This window comes from Oncorhynchus keta, chromosome 23 (assembly GCF_023373465.1).
Source record: "Oncorhynchus keta strain PuntledgeMale-10-30-2019 chromosome 23, Oket_V2, whole genome shotgun sequence".
Taxonomy (NCBI): domain Eukaryota; kingdom Metazoa; phylum Chordata; class Actinopteri; order Salmoniformes; family Salmonidae; genus Oncorhynchus; species Oncorhynchus keta.
In genome coordinates this window covers 40,309,031-40,327,040 of record NC_068443.1, presented here as the reverse complement: position 1 = coordinate 40,327,040, position 18,010 = coordinate 40,309,031, and the positions used below count along the sequence as shown (strand labels likewise).

The window sequence follows — 18,010 nt, the reverse complement described above, 5'->3', positions numbered from 1 at the left end:
CTCGGATCTTGGTTTAGATCAGAGTCCAGTTCACTCAGTCCCAAAGAATGGAGCTCAAGCGTGAGTCTACAGCACAGTACCCGCCAGAGAGCTGGTGGGCAGAGCAGGGTTCTTCCGACAGCTCTAGTTCGCAGACTTCTTTGACGAGCTCTTCTTCTCACTTCAAGTGTTCGCCGGGGGTGAGATACTCTGTGCCTTTCCCTATCTCTTTCTTTCCTTCACTCTCCTGTTGTCTCAGGCACCTACCTGCTCTTTGTTTACTTCACTTAAGCAATCTCTAACCCACTTTCAACTCTTCCATACAGTTCCATCTCTCTCTCAAGTCAGGGACCACTGTAAGCCCAGAAAGTGATAAGTGGGAGGTCCCTTTCAGGGTCCGCCCCCTCTGTAATATTCTAGAGGGGGGCTATTGGTGATCACCTCAAATGATGCTGATTGGCTTACCACAACTGTCTGTTGCTCTGTACAGTGACTGGAACTCAACAGTTCAACACAACTTCACTTCACAAAGCACATGAATTAAATAGGCAACTGGCTTTAGAGCACTTTGTCTCCACCCAGTGGTTGTTGGATGAAAGTGAACTTTGCTGATGCTGAATGTACAAAATAGATATGCTTCTCTGACTCCACAAACACATAATATACTTCAGCAAAAAATATTATCATGGTATGCTATGCTCTACAGACGCAGGAAAACACAGGATGGGTTGAACTCAGGTAATATTGCACAGGTACTGTCCTCCAGGAGTGCAGTGTCGGCTGGTTTCTGGCCAACCATTGACAAATTGATAAATCAAGTGGAGATACGAAAACCGCAGCAGGAGTGCTGCCTTAGAAGTCCAGAGTTGCCAACCTCCCAAAACGTTGAGCTATGACCTACGATATCTCACCTGTTGGGGTCGACATGGGTAATGTCGATGCGTGGTGGAGGTCGAAAGGGCAGGCTGGTGGGTCGGGCCATGGCACACTCCTCTGGCGTGCAGCCCAGATCACTCTCCGCCTGTCGCCATGACAACGGGGGCAGCATTAGAGTGCCTGAGTGACGCCTGCGGCCCCGGCGAAGGTCCACCCCCGGGGTGCTGCCGAACAGGGGCACTCCCGGAGGCTCCTTGGTTTCCTGAAAGGCAAATGTTGAGATATTGTTAGTAGAACATTAAATAGAAGTTTATGGCCAAGAGTAAGAGGCAGTGGAGACGTTGAGAGAATGTTGCTATAGCGTTTAGAGGCGCGGGTTTACAGAACAAGGGTTATAGATAAGACTAAAAGGCATGGGAAAGTTGACCGAATGTTGATATAACATTGAAATAAATTATGGGTAAGTCTCAGTGGAGATAGATGGCATAAACAAAAAGGAAAGAGATTTTTTTCTGCAGTTAAGTGTAATTTCTTGCATATTATATCAGCATGCACTGCTTCGAATAAACCCAAACTAGCCACTATGTCGACACATTTCAGTGTACATTATTAATTCAATGGATGTCAAATCCTAATATTTTGTCGGTTCCGTACACATAGCACTAGGGGGCACTCTAGGGCCTGCTGTGAGACTACAGTATTCTGAAAACCCAAGATACGGATAAATCAGAACCAAAACTAGAAAAGGAGCCAGACCAGGATTTTCACTTCAAGTCTTCTTACAGATAATCTCTTCCAGCTGGTCACATTTTGGAGTACAGAGAGTACTGGATTTTAAAAAACGTCTCCAATGTTTCCCAGAAGATCACGTTTTCGTGGAGGAAATGCATTATATTATATTATGTTGACCGATTTGACTACAACTCAACACACTAAAACATTTGTGATATTTGATAAACACAACAACTAAAAAAAAAAAAGTGTTGTCTAATCAAAAGGTAATTCCAAAACGGCAACACGTGAGTTTTATGCAATGTACAAAACATTAAGGATACCTTCCTAATATTTAGACGTTCTTTGGGTGGTGGACCATTCTTGATACACACAGGAAACCGATGGCACCAGGCACCTAAAAGGCACTAATAATATAACCCTCTGAATGGCACACATTCCATGTCTCAATTTTCTCACGGCTTAAAAATTCTTATTTAAACCGTATCCTCCCCTTAATCTATCCGACACTGATTGAAGTGGCTTTAACAAGTGGCATCAATAAGGGATCATCGCTTTCGCCTGGATTCACCTGGTCAGTCAGTCATGGAAAGAGCAGGTGTTCATAATGTTTTGTACACTCAGTGTGTATGTATATATATGTGCGTGCGTGTATGTGTCCGTGTGTCCAGAATTATTGAACCCCTTAATAAAGATGAGCAAAAAAAAAAAATTCTAAAATGAAAAATACAAATTCTAAGCTATATTGTACGCCATTTTCTGGTTTTATTATTATAGTATTCTATACTAACACAATTGCTCAGAGAAAGATTTTGTTTAAGACGTAATACAAAACATCTAAAAAGATATGGGTTAAAATGATTGGATTCCCTGTATTCAATATTCCAGCACCCTCACCTTGCGAATTCCACAGACTTTTTTTCCCTGAAATGTTTTATGAGATTGGAGAACACACTGGGAGAGATTTTAGACCATTCCTCCATACAGAATCTTTCCAGATCCTTTAATATCCTTCGTCTGCGCTTATGGGCTGCCCTCGGAGACTGAGATGGCCATTGCAAAATGTTGATTTTTGTGATCAATTAACCATTTGTTGGTGGAATGTATTGTCGGCTTGCCTTGCTGGAAGATCCATTTGCGGCCAGTTTTCAGCCTCCCGGCAAAGGCAACCAGGTTTTTGGTAAAAAATGTTTTGATATTTGAATAAGTTCATGATGCCATTGAACTTAACAAGCGGGCCCCAGGACCAGTGGAAGCAAAATATCCCCATAGCATCAAAGATACACCACCATATTTTACAGTAAGGATGAGGTATTTTCTGCATATGCATTCTTCTTTTGAAAACCAAAATTCACCATTGGTGTACATGGCCAAAAACCTCTACTTTCATGACAACTGACCATAGCACCATCTGGAGTTTGCTAAACGGCATTGGCACATGGATTGGAACTGGTGCTACGGTCGTACGACATGAAAATAGAGCTCTTTGGCCACGCACACCAGCAGTGGGTTTGGCCTTCGAAAGAACAATGCATCAGTATTTGTAGTATTTCTGTGTGTGTGTTTTATATGTCTGTGTCAATGTTGTGACTTTCTCTGTAATGGTGGGTTGTAAAACATGGCAGTTTCAGCGAGAGGCTCCTGGCAGAGTGAGGATATACATCACCCTCTGTTTTACATTCACTCAGTCAAAGTGTGAAAGAACGAGGGAGAGGGAGGCAATCGAGGAATTCCTAAAACGCTGTCCGTGTGAGTGATAGGTGAGGTGGTGTTTGCGGAGAATGGATTGTGTGTGTGTGTGTGTGTGTGTCCACGTACACTGCATACATGATAACAGGGTATGTCTGTGGAGAGACAGCGAATGCATAAGAGAGAAAGAGAGATGAATCACAGAAAAGCTACTTCCCTCTAGTCTCAGCACTGCTTAACAGCCCATTATAAATGGAATATCTTTGCTTCTTTGCACCCCAGGATCTCCACTTGCACATTCATATTCGGCACATCTGTCTCTCCCGTGTTTAATTGCTAAATTGGAATTATTTAGCCACTATGGCCTATTTATTGCCTTACCTGCCTTATCTTACTTTATTTGCACACACTGCATATATACACTTGTTTTCCTATTGTGTTATTGACTGTTTGTTTATTCCATGTGCTGCTGTTTGTGTCGCACTGCTTTGCTTTATCTTGGCCAGGTCGCAGTTGTAAATGAGAACTTGTTCTCAACTGGCCTACCTGGTATAATAAAGGTGAAATAAAATGTAACAAAAATAAACATTGCTCTGCCCTCCGGTCACCTACTCCTCTTCCTTACTTACTTTCCCTCATCATCCTCTTCCATCTCCACCCTCCTCACTCCGTGGCAGTGTCATCCCTCTGTCCCCATGCCAGAGTGACATACACCATACTGCTCTCCCCTCTTTATCCTTTCCCTCCTCCGCACCTCTTCCTCGCTTTCCTCATGTGACTCTTCCATCTCCTCTGCTCTCTCCACACACTCAGTGACGTGTGGGTCCCTCTGTCCCCTAGCTTGTGTCAGAGTGACATGCATCACACTTCTCTGTCCTCAGGGCAACTCAGAGATAAACTTCAGAGCCTGGTCTTGAGTCTAATGGTTAAGATTAGGATTTGGGGGAAGGCAAGCTGATCCTAGGTCTGTACCTAGCCATAGGGGCCACTTCAGCACACTGTAGCTAAGGACAGGGCAGAATGAGCGGAGGGCTTGATTAAGTGTTAAATCCATTACCCTGATCATGTGTGCTATTTACTTGGACTGACAAACGGTATGTATTACATACCTATTGTGCTGTGCGTTCTCTTCCTAAAACAAGTGTGAGCATAAACATTTTAGATTTTACTGTATCACAAACTCTACTACTACCGGGGTGTTATTGGATAGGCTAGTGCAATTTGCACTAGTGCCATAAGACTGTAGTCTCTCTCGTTCTCTCCCTCTCCCTCTCGCCCTCTCTCTCTCTCCCTCTACCTTCTGTCCTCTCTCCAACACCTCCTGCTGAGTTCACAAGACCAGCAGTCCACAACTCTGTGACCCAGTAAAGATGCATGTGGAGAGCGAGACAGCCAGAGGGGGAAGAGAGAGAAATACATGGCAAGACTAACACGGAGAGAAAGGGAAAGAACACCGGGATTCAGCTAGACATACATACACAGGGGGAAAGATAGTTTTTCTAACACATGGGAAGATAGAGAGAAGAACACAGGGGGAAAGATAAGACTAAAATAAGAGTGAGATTAGAAAGAGAAGCTCTGCAGGGAAGGGAGTGAAAATGGGAGGTCGACTGGAAGATATAGAGACAGGCTGAGGGGTGGGGGGGTGAGGAGGGAGAGAGACCGATGAGAGCAAAATATAGCGACAAAGATGGACAGACCGATGAGAGCGGGCAAGAGAGAAGGAACAGACAGAGGATGGAGATAGCGAACAGCCCCACCTGCTCCTAGTCAGTCCCTGCTGTAATTGACTGAGAGTAAACACAGCACTGATGAGTCCTCTGGTATTTCGAGGGAAATCTAATTTGTCTGATTCATCCCTGCTGTCTGCAATGGGAGAGTGGCAGTCCAATCTGGCAACCCTGTGTCACCTAAGTGCCGTCATAACAGGACATTTCGATGGCAACATGTCCATGTGTTACAATGTGTTCATGACGTGAAAGGCTTTTTCCTATTGCGTTTCACTTGTGTTACAAAAGCGCCGTAATATTTCAGTGGCAACATGTCAATATGTTATACACGTATTTATAGTGTGTTTTACCGTGTTGTGTATTTATCCCATGTTGATTAGGTCTCTCCAAGAGCCGGACATGTGTAACTAATTTGTGACAGATAAACTGTTCTTACTTTGAATTGGAAAAAGGACAGGGAAAAATACTTGTACACAGTGCATTCGGAAAGTATTCAGACTCCTTGACTTTTTCAACATTTTGTTACTGTACGGGGAAATGTGGGACTACGTATGCTATTGGGACTATGTATGCTATTGGGATTATGTATGCTATTGGGATTATGTATGCTATTGGGACTACAGATGCTCAGGGATTATCGATACTGTGGAGACTATATGGCAACTATGGAGACTATAGAGGAACCACAGAAGATACTTATGCATAAGAGGTCATGACAAGAGAATCATTGGCGATGCATAAGGAGTTCTAAGGGAGATTATTGAGTAAGTTTGGGAATAGTACTAAGTGAATGTGGATGAGAGTATTGTGTGCTTGACGAACTAACTGAGCAGGGGTTTAGCCTCGGTGTGAGAGCTGTGTGAGATGACGTGTTAAGCTGGAAGTCCCCCCAAAAAAAAAAAAAAAAAAAGAGTTCAAGAAAGGGATTAAGCATGGGAAACGGAAATAGTAAGAGTAGGATGGAGGATCCGTACTGGGAACCAAAAAGGCAGTGAGTGTTGTAAAGAAAAAAAAAAAATGGTAAGGGGGGTACTGAACCAAACAGAAGACAGGACAAAGATGGACAGATCCCTGAAGATGGGACAGTGAGCACAGAAAGACTGGAGTCTGTGAGTGAGGCCAACTTGAAAAGGAAACACAAGTTAAAATAAAGTGGGACGATTTCCGAGAGAAGCAGAAAATGCTAAATATAAAGCTGTAAGATGGTGAATCATGTGGAGCCGGAGAAGAAAAAGAGGAAGAAGAAAAAAAAGAAAGCCTGGCTGGCCTTTCATCATCCAAGGGGAACCCTTTCATGGGGGCCCCACCCCCTTGTATCCACCTCTGCCAAATCTTCCACCAGCAGACGGAGATGGTCAGGTGGAGGAGTCATGGGATTAGGAGCTGTTGAAGTTACCAGCAAAAACAAGGACCAGAGCGCGAACGAGCAGAGAGGAACAGAGAGGGAGAGACTGGATTTGCTACAACTGTGGGAAGTTAGGGCATCTTTCAAGGCACTGTCCTGGAGCAGGAGAAGCACAAGGAGAGTGGCCGTCCTCACGTGCACAACCCATTTGGAAGAGGAGGTGGACGAGCGGGCTACCAAGCAAAGAATGAGGCGGAAACAGAAGAAGAAACTTGTGAAAAAAAAAAAATGAAAACCAGAATGTCAAATGCTAAAATTGACCACCATGTCAACCCTGCAAGGAATGGAGGAAGACATTGTTGAGTATTGTGTCACCCTTGCAGTGTTCTTTGAACCTGGCAGGTGGAGCTGAGCACTGTTTGAGCCCAGGTGATTCCGTGGTGGTCAAAGGGTTCAGGAGAAAGAGTTGGAAAGACCACTGTGGTCAAGGCTGCTGAAAAGAGAAACCTGGATCCACTTGACGCACTGCAGACAAGTTCCCGATCCAGCAAAAGATTGGGACTCGCCAGTTCCAGTGGTGCAGTGTGGCCCTTCTCTGTTTTAGCACAGGTGTGCTAATAAAAACAGTAGGTTGTGCTCTTGTGTGAAACCTGACAGAGGGTAGAAGGAGTCCTGAGAGAAAGGGACCGACGCTGGCCCGGAGTAGAGGTCCAGAAGTAGATGGTCATCGGAGAAGGAGAGCCCTGCTGGGCCCTCATAACCATGAGGACAATCTGTTCCTCTCTAGAGCAGAAATGGTTCCTAATACTACATCTGCACAATAAGAGTGTCAGAAGTGTGGGTTGGGGTCAGTTAAGGTAGGAGCAGGTTTACCACTTGTGGGAGTTCCCATAGGAGTAAATCTGACTATGGTAAGACCATATGCAAATGGTCTTACCATTCCTGATAGAGATGCCACGTAACCATGACCCCATGATGTTTTCTGCATTACACAACCACATAGGCCCACTGTTGTTTGCTAGACCAGATGCTACTGAGATGGGAGTAAAGTGTTAAGAGTGATGACAGCCCCTTGGTGTATTAGTGGAGAAGGAGGTAATCATTTGGGTGACCTAGAACGTAATTGTACAATGTATTACAACAGATCCAGTACCAGTAAGTTAACTGTTAACAATGCCGACACTGGGGAACCTGGTAATGTTACATATGGTATTTCAGTCTATAATGTTATTGTCCCTTTGAGAGGAGCCACAAATGGTACCTATTGGTTGTGTGGTAAGATTCTTACTATAGCTTGCCCCTGAACTGGTTGTACTGTTGGGTTTGTGGTGACCGCTATGAGAACAGTTCCAAACGATGATAAGATTCTGAAGGCTCTGTTTAGAGACTACAAACCTCCTGGAATGAGGAGAGATAAGAGTTCTCTAGCTGACGTCACACACTCCGGCACCTGCCTCCAGGTTCCTTGGTGTATATTGTTCCTGGTTATGGAGTCGCATGTACGCTAGTCCAAATTCATGATAAATCGCTAAACACGTGGAGAAAATTGCCAATGCTACTCGAAATGTCCTGGAAAATTTTAATGATGAACTGAAGGAATTGCATAAATTGGCTCTGTAAAACAGAGAGGCCCGTGACTATCTTTTGGGGCACTTGTGCAATAATTGGAGATGTGTTGCACTTTTGTCCCGGGTCGGTACTCTAATGCTACCGATCTGGCCGAATACATTGCCACCGTGGCAAAGAACAATTCCCCACAGCCAGAGCGGACGCTTGCAACTTGGTTGAAATCCCTGTTTGAAAGATGGGGATCCCAAATTGCCCAATGGGCTGCAGCGTGTGTTAAAAAAAAAAAAAAAAAAACTTAGTCTGTCTAATTGTATTACTAACATGTTGTAAGGCTATTTGTGACTCCTTAGCTGATAAGGTTTCGGCAGCCATTATGTTTAATGCTCCTCAAGTGGATGGTGAGACTGATGAGCTGCCGACGCTGGATGAGCTTCCTTTTCCCCCTGTAGATAAGGACAATGAGTGAGAATTGAAAGTAGTTTTTGCTTGACTTGTTTGGAAGGCCGTTGCGGATTTGTTTAAAAAAAAAAAACTACAGATTTTATGTTTTGACTAGTCTCAGGGACAGTTGGTGCAGAACAGATCACTGCAACAGGTCACTGCAACCCGATTGTGGTAAGACCCATGTAAACAATGGTTCAACATTGAGAGATTTAGTCACCTCTGAGTCTACAGTGTATTTGTGTGTATTTTAGATCGTAAAACCCAGAGTGAAGGGTTTGAAAGGATGAAAAGTGTCTGATTTTATATGTTCATTTCACTTACTTTAATAAACATATTTTGATAGAACCTCCTTTGATAGAAGCTATAATCTAACGCTTACCGTAACATTTTATGATAATTATCACAGAGTGATAAGAGGAGGCAATGTGAGGGAAAATGTTCTGTTTGTGTATCAAATCAAAGCTAACTTCTAATAACCAATTAGAAAAGTTCATGCAGGTGTCTGACCTGAAACACATCTGGTTTTCATCCTCTCCTTCTAATAAAGGACTAATTCAGAGCTGGAACACCATGTGAGTGCAATTATCTACTGGGTAGCAAACAATTACCCAAGGACATAGAAAATGATGGGTGGTTCAGAACTATAAGAGCTGACGGTGCCTCGAGAATACTTAGGAGAGCAGAGTGGCCCTGGGAGTTGCCGGATTCAAAATGGTCTTTCTGGAAACTGTGAAACAAAATGAGCTGGCCTGCCCATCTGATAATAAACAGAGCTTTCTTCCATCTGAGGAGTGAGGAGAAACAGATGGGCCTTTCTCTGTCTCTTTCTCTCTTGCGCACACTCTTGGTCCCCCTCACTCCCTCCCCCCTTCTTCCCTTCTCTTCCTCGCCCCTCAGTCTCTCTCTCGCTCTCCCTTTGTCACCCTCTCTCCATATCTTTCTTTCCATAACCCCCCCCCTCTTTTTTCCTCTCCCTCTCCTCCTCTCTCTCTCTCTCTGCAGTGTGTACTGTCGAACACCCCTCTGTTTCTGGACGGTCATCTGCTCATGACTCACTGCCTTCCAGACAGTACCTTCCTCTATTTCTGTTAGTAGTGAAAGGTTAGAGGATCATAGACGGCACACCCAAAAGGCTAGGGGAAGCTATGCTTAAATCGTTAATATTTTTTTAATAAAATGCTTATGTACCGCTTATGGATTTGTTAAAGACATATGTTGACTTAAGTATTTATGAAATGCTTATGTACTGCTTAAGAGTGTGTTATGACGTCCTAATGTAGGTACTCTTCATTTTTGTGTGTTTGGCTACCGATATGGGAGGACCTACTGTACTAGCTGGCTAAAACTACCACACTGGGTTTTGTTGGCATTTGAGAGGGTAACTAATGTAATTTCACGCAGTAGGGTAAATTATTATCCAAGTAATGAATAGATATAACACTACATTGTTGCCAAACAATGACTAGTAAGCTAAAGCAAACTGCTACACCTCCTGAATGGAAAGATGCTGTCAAAACAAGGTGTGAATAATAAGTGAGGTGTGTTCTGGCGATGTTGTAGTCTCTTTAGACAGACGGGTTGCCTCCCTCAATAGATATTTTCAGTGTATTTCACAGGAGGGTAGTTTGACCAGCTAATGTTAACGTTACAAGCTTACAACCACTGACTGGCTCTAATACTGAATTCGTGTCATGTGGGAAAATCAGAAACTCAAGACTAATTTCCGACTTGGTTACTCGTTGTAGAAAGATGATACCTCCCAAATGTGAAACTTAGGTATTAGACACAACCTATAGAAAGCTCTACGCAAATAAGTTAATCATTTTAAAATCAGAGGTCCCGAGTTTCCAACATGACGTGAACGCGGCCTTTTGCCTAGCTATCAGAGTCCGCACTGAGTCCGCATCTCTAATGTTTACCTATCGAAACTTGTGATTTGTTGGGAGAATTGTCTGTCTGAAGAGTACCCACCCAAAAATGTTTTTCCCCTTTCGAAATGGCCAAGAAAATCCGACATGATTCCCAGACCTAGTCCTGTTGCCCTAGCGATGCAGCTAATGTACTCACGTCACCTGGTGTCACCGCTAACACACTCCTGCTCTTCTTCATTCTCGGTCACCACGTCAGACACTTTCACTCTTCTTTTATACACTTATCCTCTATCCCTCCTTTACTGGGGCCTTCACCAGCACACCTAGCATTGGAGAAGAAGAAAGGGATGGATTGAGAGAGAAAAAAAAGCACGAGAATTAAAATGAGATAATCACACACTGTCATCGGTTTCGGCATGACACAGACATTTTGTGGAATATTCTCTGTTTGATAATTGGAGTGGGTTCAGCTGACAGAGGATTACGCATTCTAATAACAGTGATAACAGTGTTATCACAAGATTCAGTGATGACATCATCATAAGTAGCAGGAAGACTTCCGACACAAAGATAGCACGAAGCAAGAGGCTACTCTTCTAGGAATTGGATGTCACACAGCTATCATATTCCTTGAGAGTAGAGTGAACACCAGAGCACAAATGCTTTACAGCAGGGATGGGCAACTTTGATGGGGGTGGGGGCCTGAACTCATCGTCATCGTGAAGGGGCGCAGAGGCTCGTCGTTCTGCGTACCCACGTCAATACCCACACATGCAGTCAGAGGCAGCCCTAGCCTTTTGGGGGCCCTAAGCTACATTTGGTCAGTTGTCCATCCCTGCTTTCCAGTATCTCTGAACGAGATGTGCCTCTTGCATCTCTCTAATAGCTTTGGGAGCACTGCTGTTTATGGTCAGAATCATTTAGAAAATAAAAGGGTTAATGATTCACTGAAGTAGGTTCAAAGGTTAAATAGTGCCATTTTATCGAACGATAGCAATTGATTTTGTACAGTAACACACTCTGCCTGAAGGTCTTGTACTAGAGGTCAACCGATTAATCGGAATGGCCAATTAATTAGGGCCGATTTAAAGTTTTCATAACAATCTGTGTTTTTGGGCGCCGATTTGCCAATTTTTGTTTTGTTTATTTATTGTTGGTTTTTATACCTTTATTTAACTAAGCAAGTCAGTTAAGAACACATACTTATTTTCAATGACGGCTTAGGAACGGTGGGTTAACTGCCTTGTTCAGGGGCAGAACGACAGATTTTCACTTTGTCAGCTCAGGGGATCCAATCTTGCAACCTTAGTCCAACGCAATAACGACCTGCCTCTCTCTCGTTGCACTCCACAAGGAGACGGCTTACCGTATTCACGTAACAGGCAAAGGTAAGTTGCTAGCTAGCATTAAATTTATCTTATAAAAAACAATCAATCATAATCACTAGTTAACTACACATGGTTGATGATATTACCTAGAGTGTCCTGCGTTGCATATAATCTGACTGAGCATAGAAGTATCTAAGTATCTGACTGAGCAGTGGTAGGCAGAAGCAGGCACGTAAACATTCATTCAAACAGCACTTTCGTGCGTTTTGCCAGCAGGTCTTCATTGTGCGTCAAGCATTGCGCTGTTTATGACTTCAAGCCTATCAACTCCCGAGATGAGGCTGGTGTAACCGAAGTGAAATGGCTAGTTAGCGCGCGCTAATAGCGTTTCAAACTTCACTCGCTCTGAGCCTTCTAGTAGTTGTTCCCCTTGCTCTGCATGGGTAACGCTGCTTCGATGGTGGCTATTGTCGTTGTGTTGCTGGTTCGAGCCTAGGGAGGAGCGAGAGGGACGGAAGCTATACTGTTACACTGGCAATACTAAAGTACCTATATGAACGTCCAATAGTCAAAGGTTAATAAAATACAAATGGTATAGAGGGAAATAGTCCTATAATAACTACAACCTAAAACTTCTTACCTGGGAATATTGAAGAGTCATGTTAAAAGGAATCACCAGCTTTCATATGTTCTCATGTTCCGAGCCAGGAACTTAAACGTTAGCTTTCTTACATAGCACATATTGCACTTTTACTTTCTTCTCCAACACTTTGTTTTTGCATTATTTAAACCAAATTGAACATGTTTCATTATTTACTTGAGGCTAAATTGATTTTATTGATGTATTATATTAAGTTAAAACAAGTGTTAATTCAGTATTGTTGTAATTGTCATTATTACAAATAAATAAAATCTGCTGATTAATCGGTATCGGCTTTTTTGGTCCTCCAGTAATCGGTATCGCCGTTGAAAAATCATAATCGATCTTGTACTGTACAGTACATCCTGTCTGTATTCTCTGTTATACAGCGTTTCAGCTGGGGGCTGCGAAAGAGCTCAGAAATAAATCAGGAATGGTTGGGACATCTTTTTGACAAAAAGACCCAGTCAATATCTGACACCATTTGATGACGCTGACAAAAATTGTATAAAGTAAGTTGGTTTGTCTGTTACTCCAAGGTTATTGTTGAGGTAAGTAACTTGGAAACAGAACTGAGGAGAGGGCTGCCGTTTTACGGGCTCCGAACCAATTGTGCTATTGTGTTTTTTTTTCGCGTTATTAACTTATTTTGTACACAATGTTTCTGCCACCGTCTCGTATGACCGAAAAGAGCTTCTGGATATCAGAACAGCGATCACTCACCTCGAACTGTACAAAGATTTTTTTCTTACAAGGACGTGTACTCTGAGCATGCGCTGACCAACTGGCAAGTGTCTTCACTGACATTTTCAACATGTCCCTGACCGAGTCGATTATACAAACATGTTTCAAGCAGACCACCATAGTCCCTGTGCCCAAGAACACAAAGGCAACCTGTCTAAATGACTACCGACCCGTAGCACTCACGTCTGTAGTCACAAAATGCTTTGAAAGGCTAGTCATGGCTCAACATCAACACCATTATCCCAGAAACCCTAGACTCACTCCAATGTGCATACCGCCCCAACAGATCCACAGAGGACGTAATCTCTATTGCACTTCACGCTGCCCTTTCCCACCTGAACAAAAGGAACACCTACGTGAGAATGCTATTCATTGATTACAGCTCAGCGTTCAAACACCATAGTGCCCTCAAAGCTCATCACTAAGCTAAGGGCCGTGGGACTAAACACCTTCCTCTGCAACTGGATCCTGGTCCTTCTGACAGGCCGCCCCCAGGTGGTATGGGTAAGTAACAACACATCTGCCACGCTGATCCTCAACGCGGGGATGCACCCTCAGGGGTGCGTGCGCAGTCCCCTCCTGTATTTACTGTTCACCCATGACTGCATGGCCAAGCACGACTCCAACACCATCATTACGTTTGCCGACAACACAACAGTGGTAGACCTGGTCACCGACAACGGCAAAACCGCCTATAGGTAGGAGGTCAGAGACCTGGTAGTGTGGTGCCAGGATAACAATCTCTCCCTCAATATGATCAAGACAAAGGAGATGTTCGTGGATGACAGAAAAAGGAGGGCAAAGCAGACCCCATTCTCATCGACGGGGCTGTATTGGAGCAGGTTGAGAGCTTCAAGTTCCTTTTTGTCCACATTACCAATTAACGGTCATGGTCCAAATACACCAAGACAATCGTGAAGAGGGCATGAAAATGCCGATTCCCACTCAGGTGACTGAAAAGATTTGGCATGGGTCCTCAGATCCTCAAAAGTTATACAGCTGCACCACTGACTGCAAAGCACTATAAGAGGGTAGTGGGTACAGCCCAGTACATCACTGGGGCCAAGCTTCCTGCCATCCAGGACCTCTATACCAGGCGGTGTCATAGGAAGGCCCTAAAAATGGCCAAAGACTCTAGTCATAGACTGGTCTCTCTGCTACCGCATGGCAAGCGGTACCCGAGTGCCAAGTTTAGGTCCAAAAGGCTCCTTAACAGCTTCTACCCCAAGCCACAACTCCTGAACATCTAATCAAATGGCTACCCACTGTTGCTACTCTCTCTTTATTATCTTTGCATAGTGACTTTACCTCTACTTACATGTACATATTACCTCGACTAACATGTGCCCCCGCACATTGACTCTATACCGGTACCCCCTCTATATAGCCTGGTTACTGTTATTTTATTGTCGTTCTTTAATATTTGTTATTCTCTATATTCTTTTTTGATTTTTTAAAAATGGTTTCCTTCAGTTTATTTAGTAAATACTTTAACACTTATTTTTTCTTAAATAACCATCGGTTAAGGGCTTGTAAGTAAGCATTTCACTGTAAGGTCTACTACAGTTGTATTCGGCGCATGAGACAAATATAATTTGATTTGACTTGACTTGACAGGGGCTCTGGTAAGGGCACACACAGTATGGTGTAAGCATTACCAGGGCAACTTGTGAGGTTTGCCTTTTCAAATATCAAATCATAGTTGGGTATCTGCTTTATAATGTATGAATTGTGTTTTGTGTATCAGGAATAGATTATGGGTTTTGGGGTGAGTATATCCTCCATTTTTTGTGACCCGGGTCTGTAATGATGCCTTTAGCACTGTAATGCAGTGCCTTAGACCACTGCGCCACTCGGGAGGCCCCAAGCAGTTTATTTTTACTGCATTCAAATGCTACACTACAGTGTACTGGAAAAAACATCTTAGACAAATCTTTTTCTAAATGCTAAGCTGTCATGTTTCCCCTCCATAACAATATCCCCTCTTTTCTTCTTTCCAACGCCAAACGGTTATACTACAAATAATCCCAGATGATCATCCGATGGTCTATGAATAAAACCTACGGGCAAAATCTACATAAACAAACAAACAACCAGACAAGAATAGAGGATGGGATCGCAAAAGGTTACATGTCAATGCCGTTTGGTAGACGAATGGCCAGATCCTCATCCTCTATCGTTTTTTAAGGGTCTAGGCGCAGATCATTCCTCTTCAAAGAAAGCTGACCTGAAAGAGAACAGGCTCTGGGGCTTGCTGCATCCTCCTTACACAGTTTTATAGGAGAACTGCTGGGTTCGGTTCTCAGTGTAATAAGTAGCCTGGGGATATACCCTGAGTTCTGACATGACATAAAGATGCCACTCTGGCTGAGGTGCTTTAGCACCAATACAGAGGCTAATGGCTTACTCTGAGAAAGTGTATATCTTTGATGTTTATTTTAGGACTGTCTCACTAACAAGGTTTTCATCCAACCATTTCACGTGGATGAATTACCTGATGCATTTTTTTTTAAAGTCACGACAAGCCATACGGAAAAATGTGCCAGTAAAATTTCACAACGTCGCCAAAACAAAATACGCTGAACAAGGTGAGATGTTTTATTTCTTTTTCGGCGAAATACATTATGCGATAATTGCGGTGGGGCAACACTCCAGTCCAGTTGTTGGCAGTAATACACCTTTAAAGTTGGTTGCCAACCGCCACATAAAATCCAAAGATGACGACACCGGTAGCTCGCTTAGGACACTGGTATAGTGTCCTTAAAAGTGCTCTATTGAAAGAATTTGGTTTCTAGCTACCTTTTGAATTTGGATCCCATCAAGCAGTTAGCATCAGTTGGCTAGGACCACTATGATCTGTCCAGGGATCCTGCCAACCAAAAAAAGTCTTAAGAGCTGCTAACTAGCTATCAAGGTTTCCTGAAAGCTTTAACAGAGCCTGCGACCAGATTAACCCTTGTGGCTGAGATCTCGGATTGTCCTGGGCTCGTGGCGGTTTAAATCTCTGCTGTTTGTTGCTGTTTCCATCTGCCCTGCAACCTGCCCTGTCTAGAAATGCATGGAGCACCAGCGTAAGCCTATGTTGCTACAATGACATCCAAAACCAAAGCCGGTGGGAGAAACGGAGAACAGTGTTTCTCCATCACAGGTGAAGGATCTTTTAAACTAAAACAAGGTTTATAAAAGCAGTTATAAACAACAGGAAAATAGCGTCAAGAGCTTTGTTCAAATACTGATGGACTCAACTAAGGGAGTGAACGTTATTTATAATAAGGGTTACATGGAGAATGTCGGACCTCTTAAATGAAAATGGATGGCCCTCCCTTCAGAAAAATACAATTACAGTACCTAAACCCTCCCTGAACACTTGAAAACAAACAAGTGACCATCCCCTGGGGGATGGCTACACATTCTGGAAGTTCAGACCCCTTGAAATATCACATTTACATAAGTATTCAGACCCTTTACGCAGTACTTTCTTGAAGCACATTTGGTAGCGATTACAGCCTCGAGTCTTCTTGAGTATGACGCTACAAGCTTGGCGCACCTTTAAGGAGCTTCTTACTCCTCTCTGCAGATCCTCTCAAGCTCTGTCAGGTGGGATGGGAAGCATTGCTGCACAGCTATTTTCAGGTCTCTCAAGAGATGTTCAATCGTGTTCAAGTCCGGGATCTGACTGGGCCACTCAAGGACATTCAGACATGTCCCGAAGCCACTCCTGAGTTGTCTTGGCTGTGTGCTTAGGGTAGTTGTCCTGTTGGAAGGCAAACCTTCATCCCAGTCTGAGATCCTGAGTGCTCAGGTTTTCGTCAAGGATCTCTGTACTTTGCTCCATTCATCTTTGCCTCGATCCTGACTAGTCTCCAAGACCCTACCGCTGAAAAACATCCCCACAACATGATGCTGCCACCACCATGCTTCACCATAGGGATAATGCCAGGTTTCCTCCAGACGTGACACTAGGCATTCAGGCCAAATAGTTAAATCTTGGTTTCATCAGACCAGAGAATCCTGTTTTTCATGGTCTGAGAGTCTTTAAGCAAAACTCCAAGCGGGCTGTCATGTGCCTTTTCCTGATGAGTTGCTTCCATCTGGCCACTAACATAAATGCCTGATTGGTGGATTTTTGCAGAGATGTTTGTCCTTCTCGAAGGTTCTCCCATCTCCACAGAGGATCTCTAAAGCTCTGTCAGAGTGACCATCGGGTTCTTGGTTTACATCCCTGAACAAGGCTGTTCTCCTGATTGCTCAGTTCGGCCGGGCGGCCAGCTCTAGGAAGAGTCTTGGCGGTTCTAAACTTTTTCCATTTCAGAATGATGGAGGCCACTGTATTCTTGGGGACCTTCAATGCTGCAGAAATGTTTTGGTAACCTTCCTCAGATCTGTGCCCCAGCACAATACTGTGTTGGAGCACCACGGGCAATTAATTAAACCTTATTGCTTGGATTTTGCTCTGACATGCAAGGTCAACTGTGGGACCTTATACAGACAGGTGTGTGCCTTTCCAAATCATGTCCAATCAATTGAATTTACCACAGGTGGACTCCAATTAAGTTGTAGAAACATCTCAAGGATGATCAATGGAAACAGAATGCACCTGAGCTCAATTTCGAGTCTCATAGCAAAGGGTCTGAATACTTATGTAAATAAGGTATTTCTATATTTTATTTGTAATACATTTGTGAAAATGTAAAAAAAAAACAAAAAAAAGAAATACTGTTTTCCCTTTGTCATTAAGATCACCACGCGCAATGCCAAGCGTCGGCTGGAGTGATGTAAAGCTTTCCGCCATTGGACTCTGGAGCAGTGGAAATGCGTACTCTGGAGTGATGAATCACACTTTACTATCTGGCGGTCCAACGGACGAATTTGGATTTGGGGGATGCCAGGAGAACACTACCTGCCCTAATGTATTGTGCCAACTGTAAAGTTTGGTGGATGAGGAACAATGGCCTGAAGATCGTTTTTCATGGTTCGGACTTAGTTCCATTGAAAGGAAATCTTAACGCTACAAAGAACAATGACATTCTAGACGATTCTGTGCTTCCAACTTTGCTTCCAAC

General features: G+C 43.6%; 2 protein-coding genes across 4 annotated transcripts in view; one reads left to right on the top strand and one right to left on the bottom strand.

The window, feature by feature from the left end:
• Positions 1-18,010, top strand: part of LOC127911058 (uncharacterized) — a 441,684-nt gene that overhangs the window by 121,358 nt on the left and 302,316 nt on the right. The window lies entirely within an intron of this gene.
• Positions 1-18,010, bottom strand: part of LOC118402318 (cAMP-specific 3',5'-cyclic phosphodiesterase 4B-like) — a 116,804-nt gene that overhangs the window by 68,343 nt on the left and 30,451 nt on the right. For 2 of the 3 annotated variants that reach the window (XM_035800426.2, XM_035800427.2), the window contains exons 2-3: positions 10,432-10,558; positions 891-1,117 (exon numbers count right to left, since the gene is read on the bottom strand). In XM_035800426.2, the coding sequence (XP_035656319.1) occupies positions 891-1,117; positions 10,432-10,473 (269 nt within the window). In that variant the 5' untranslated portion in view covers positions 10,474-10,558. Of the gene's footprint in view, positions 1-890; positions 1,118-10,431; positions 10,559-18,010 lie in introns of those variants that run through there. The other variant, XM_035800429.2, reaches the window with a different exon arrangement.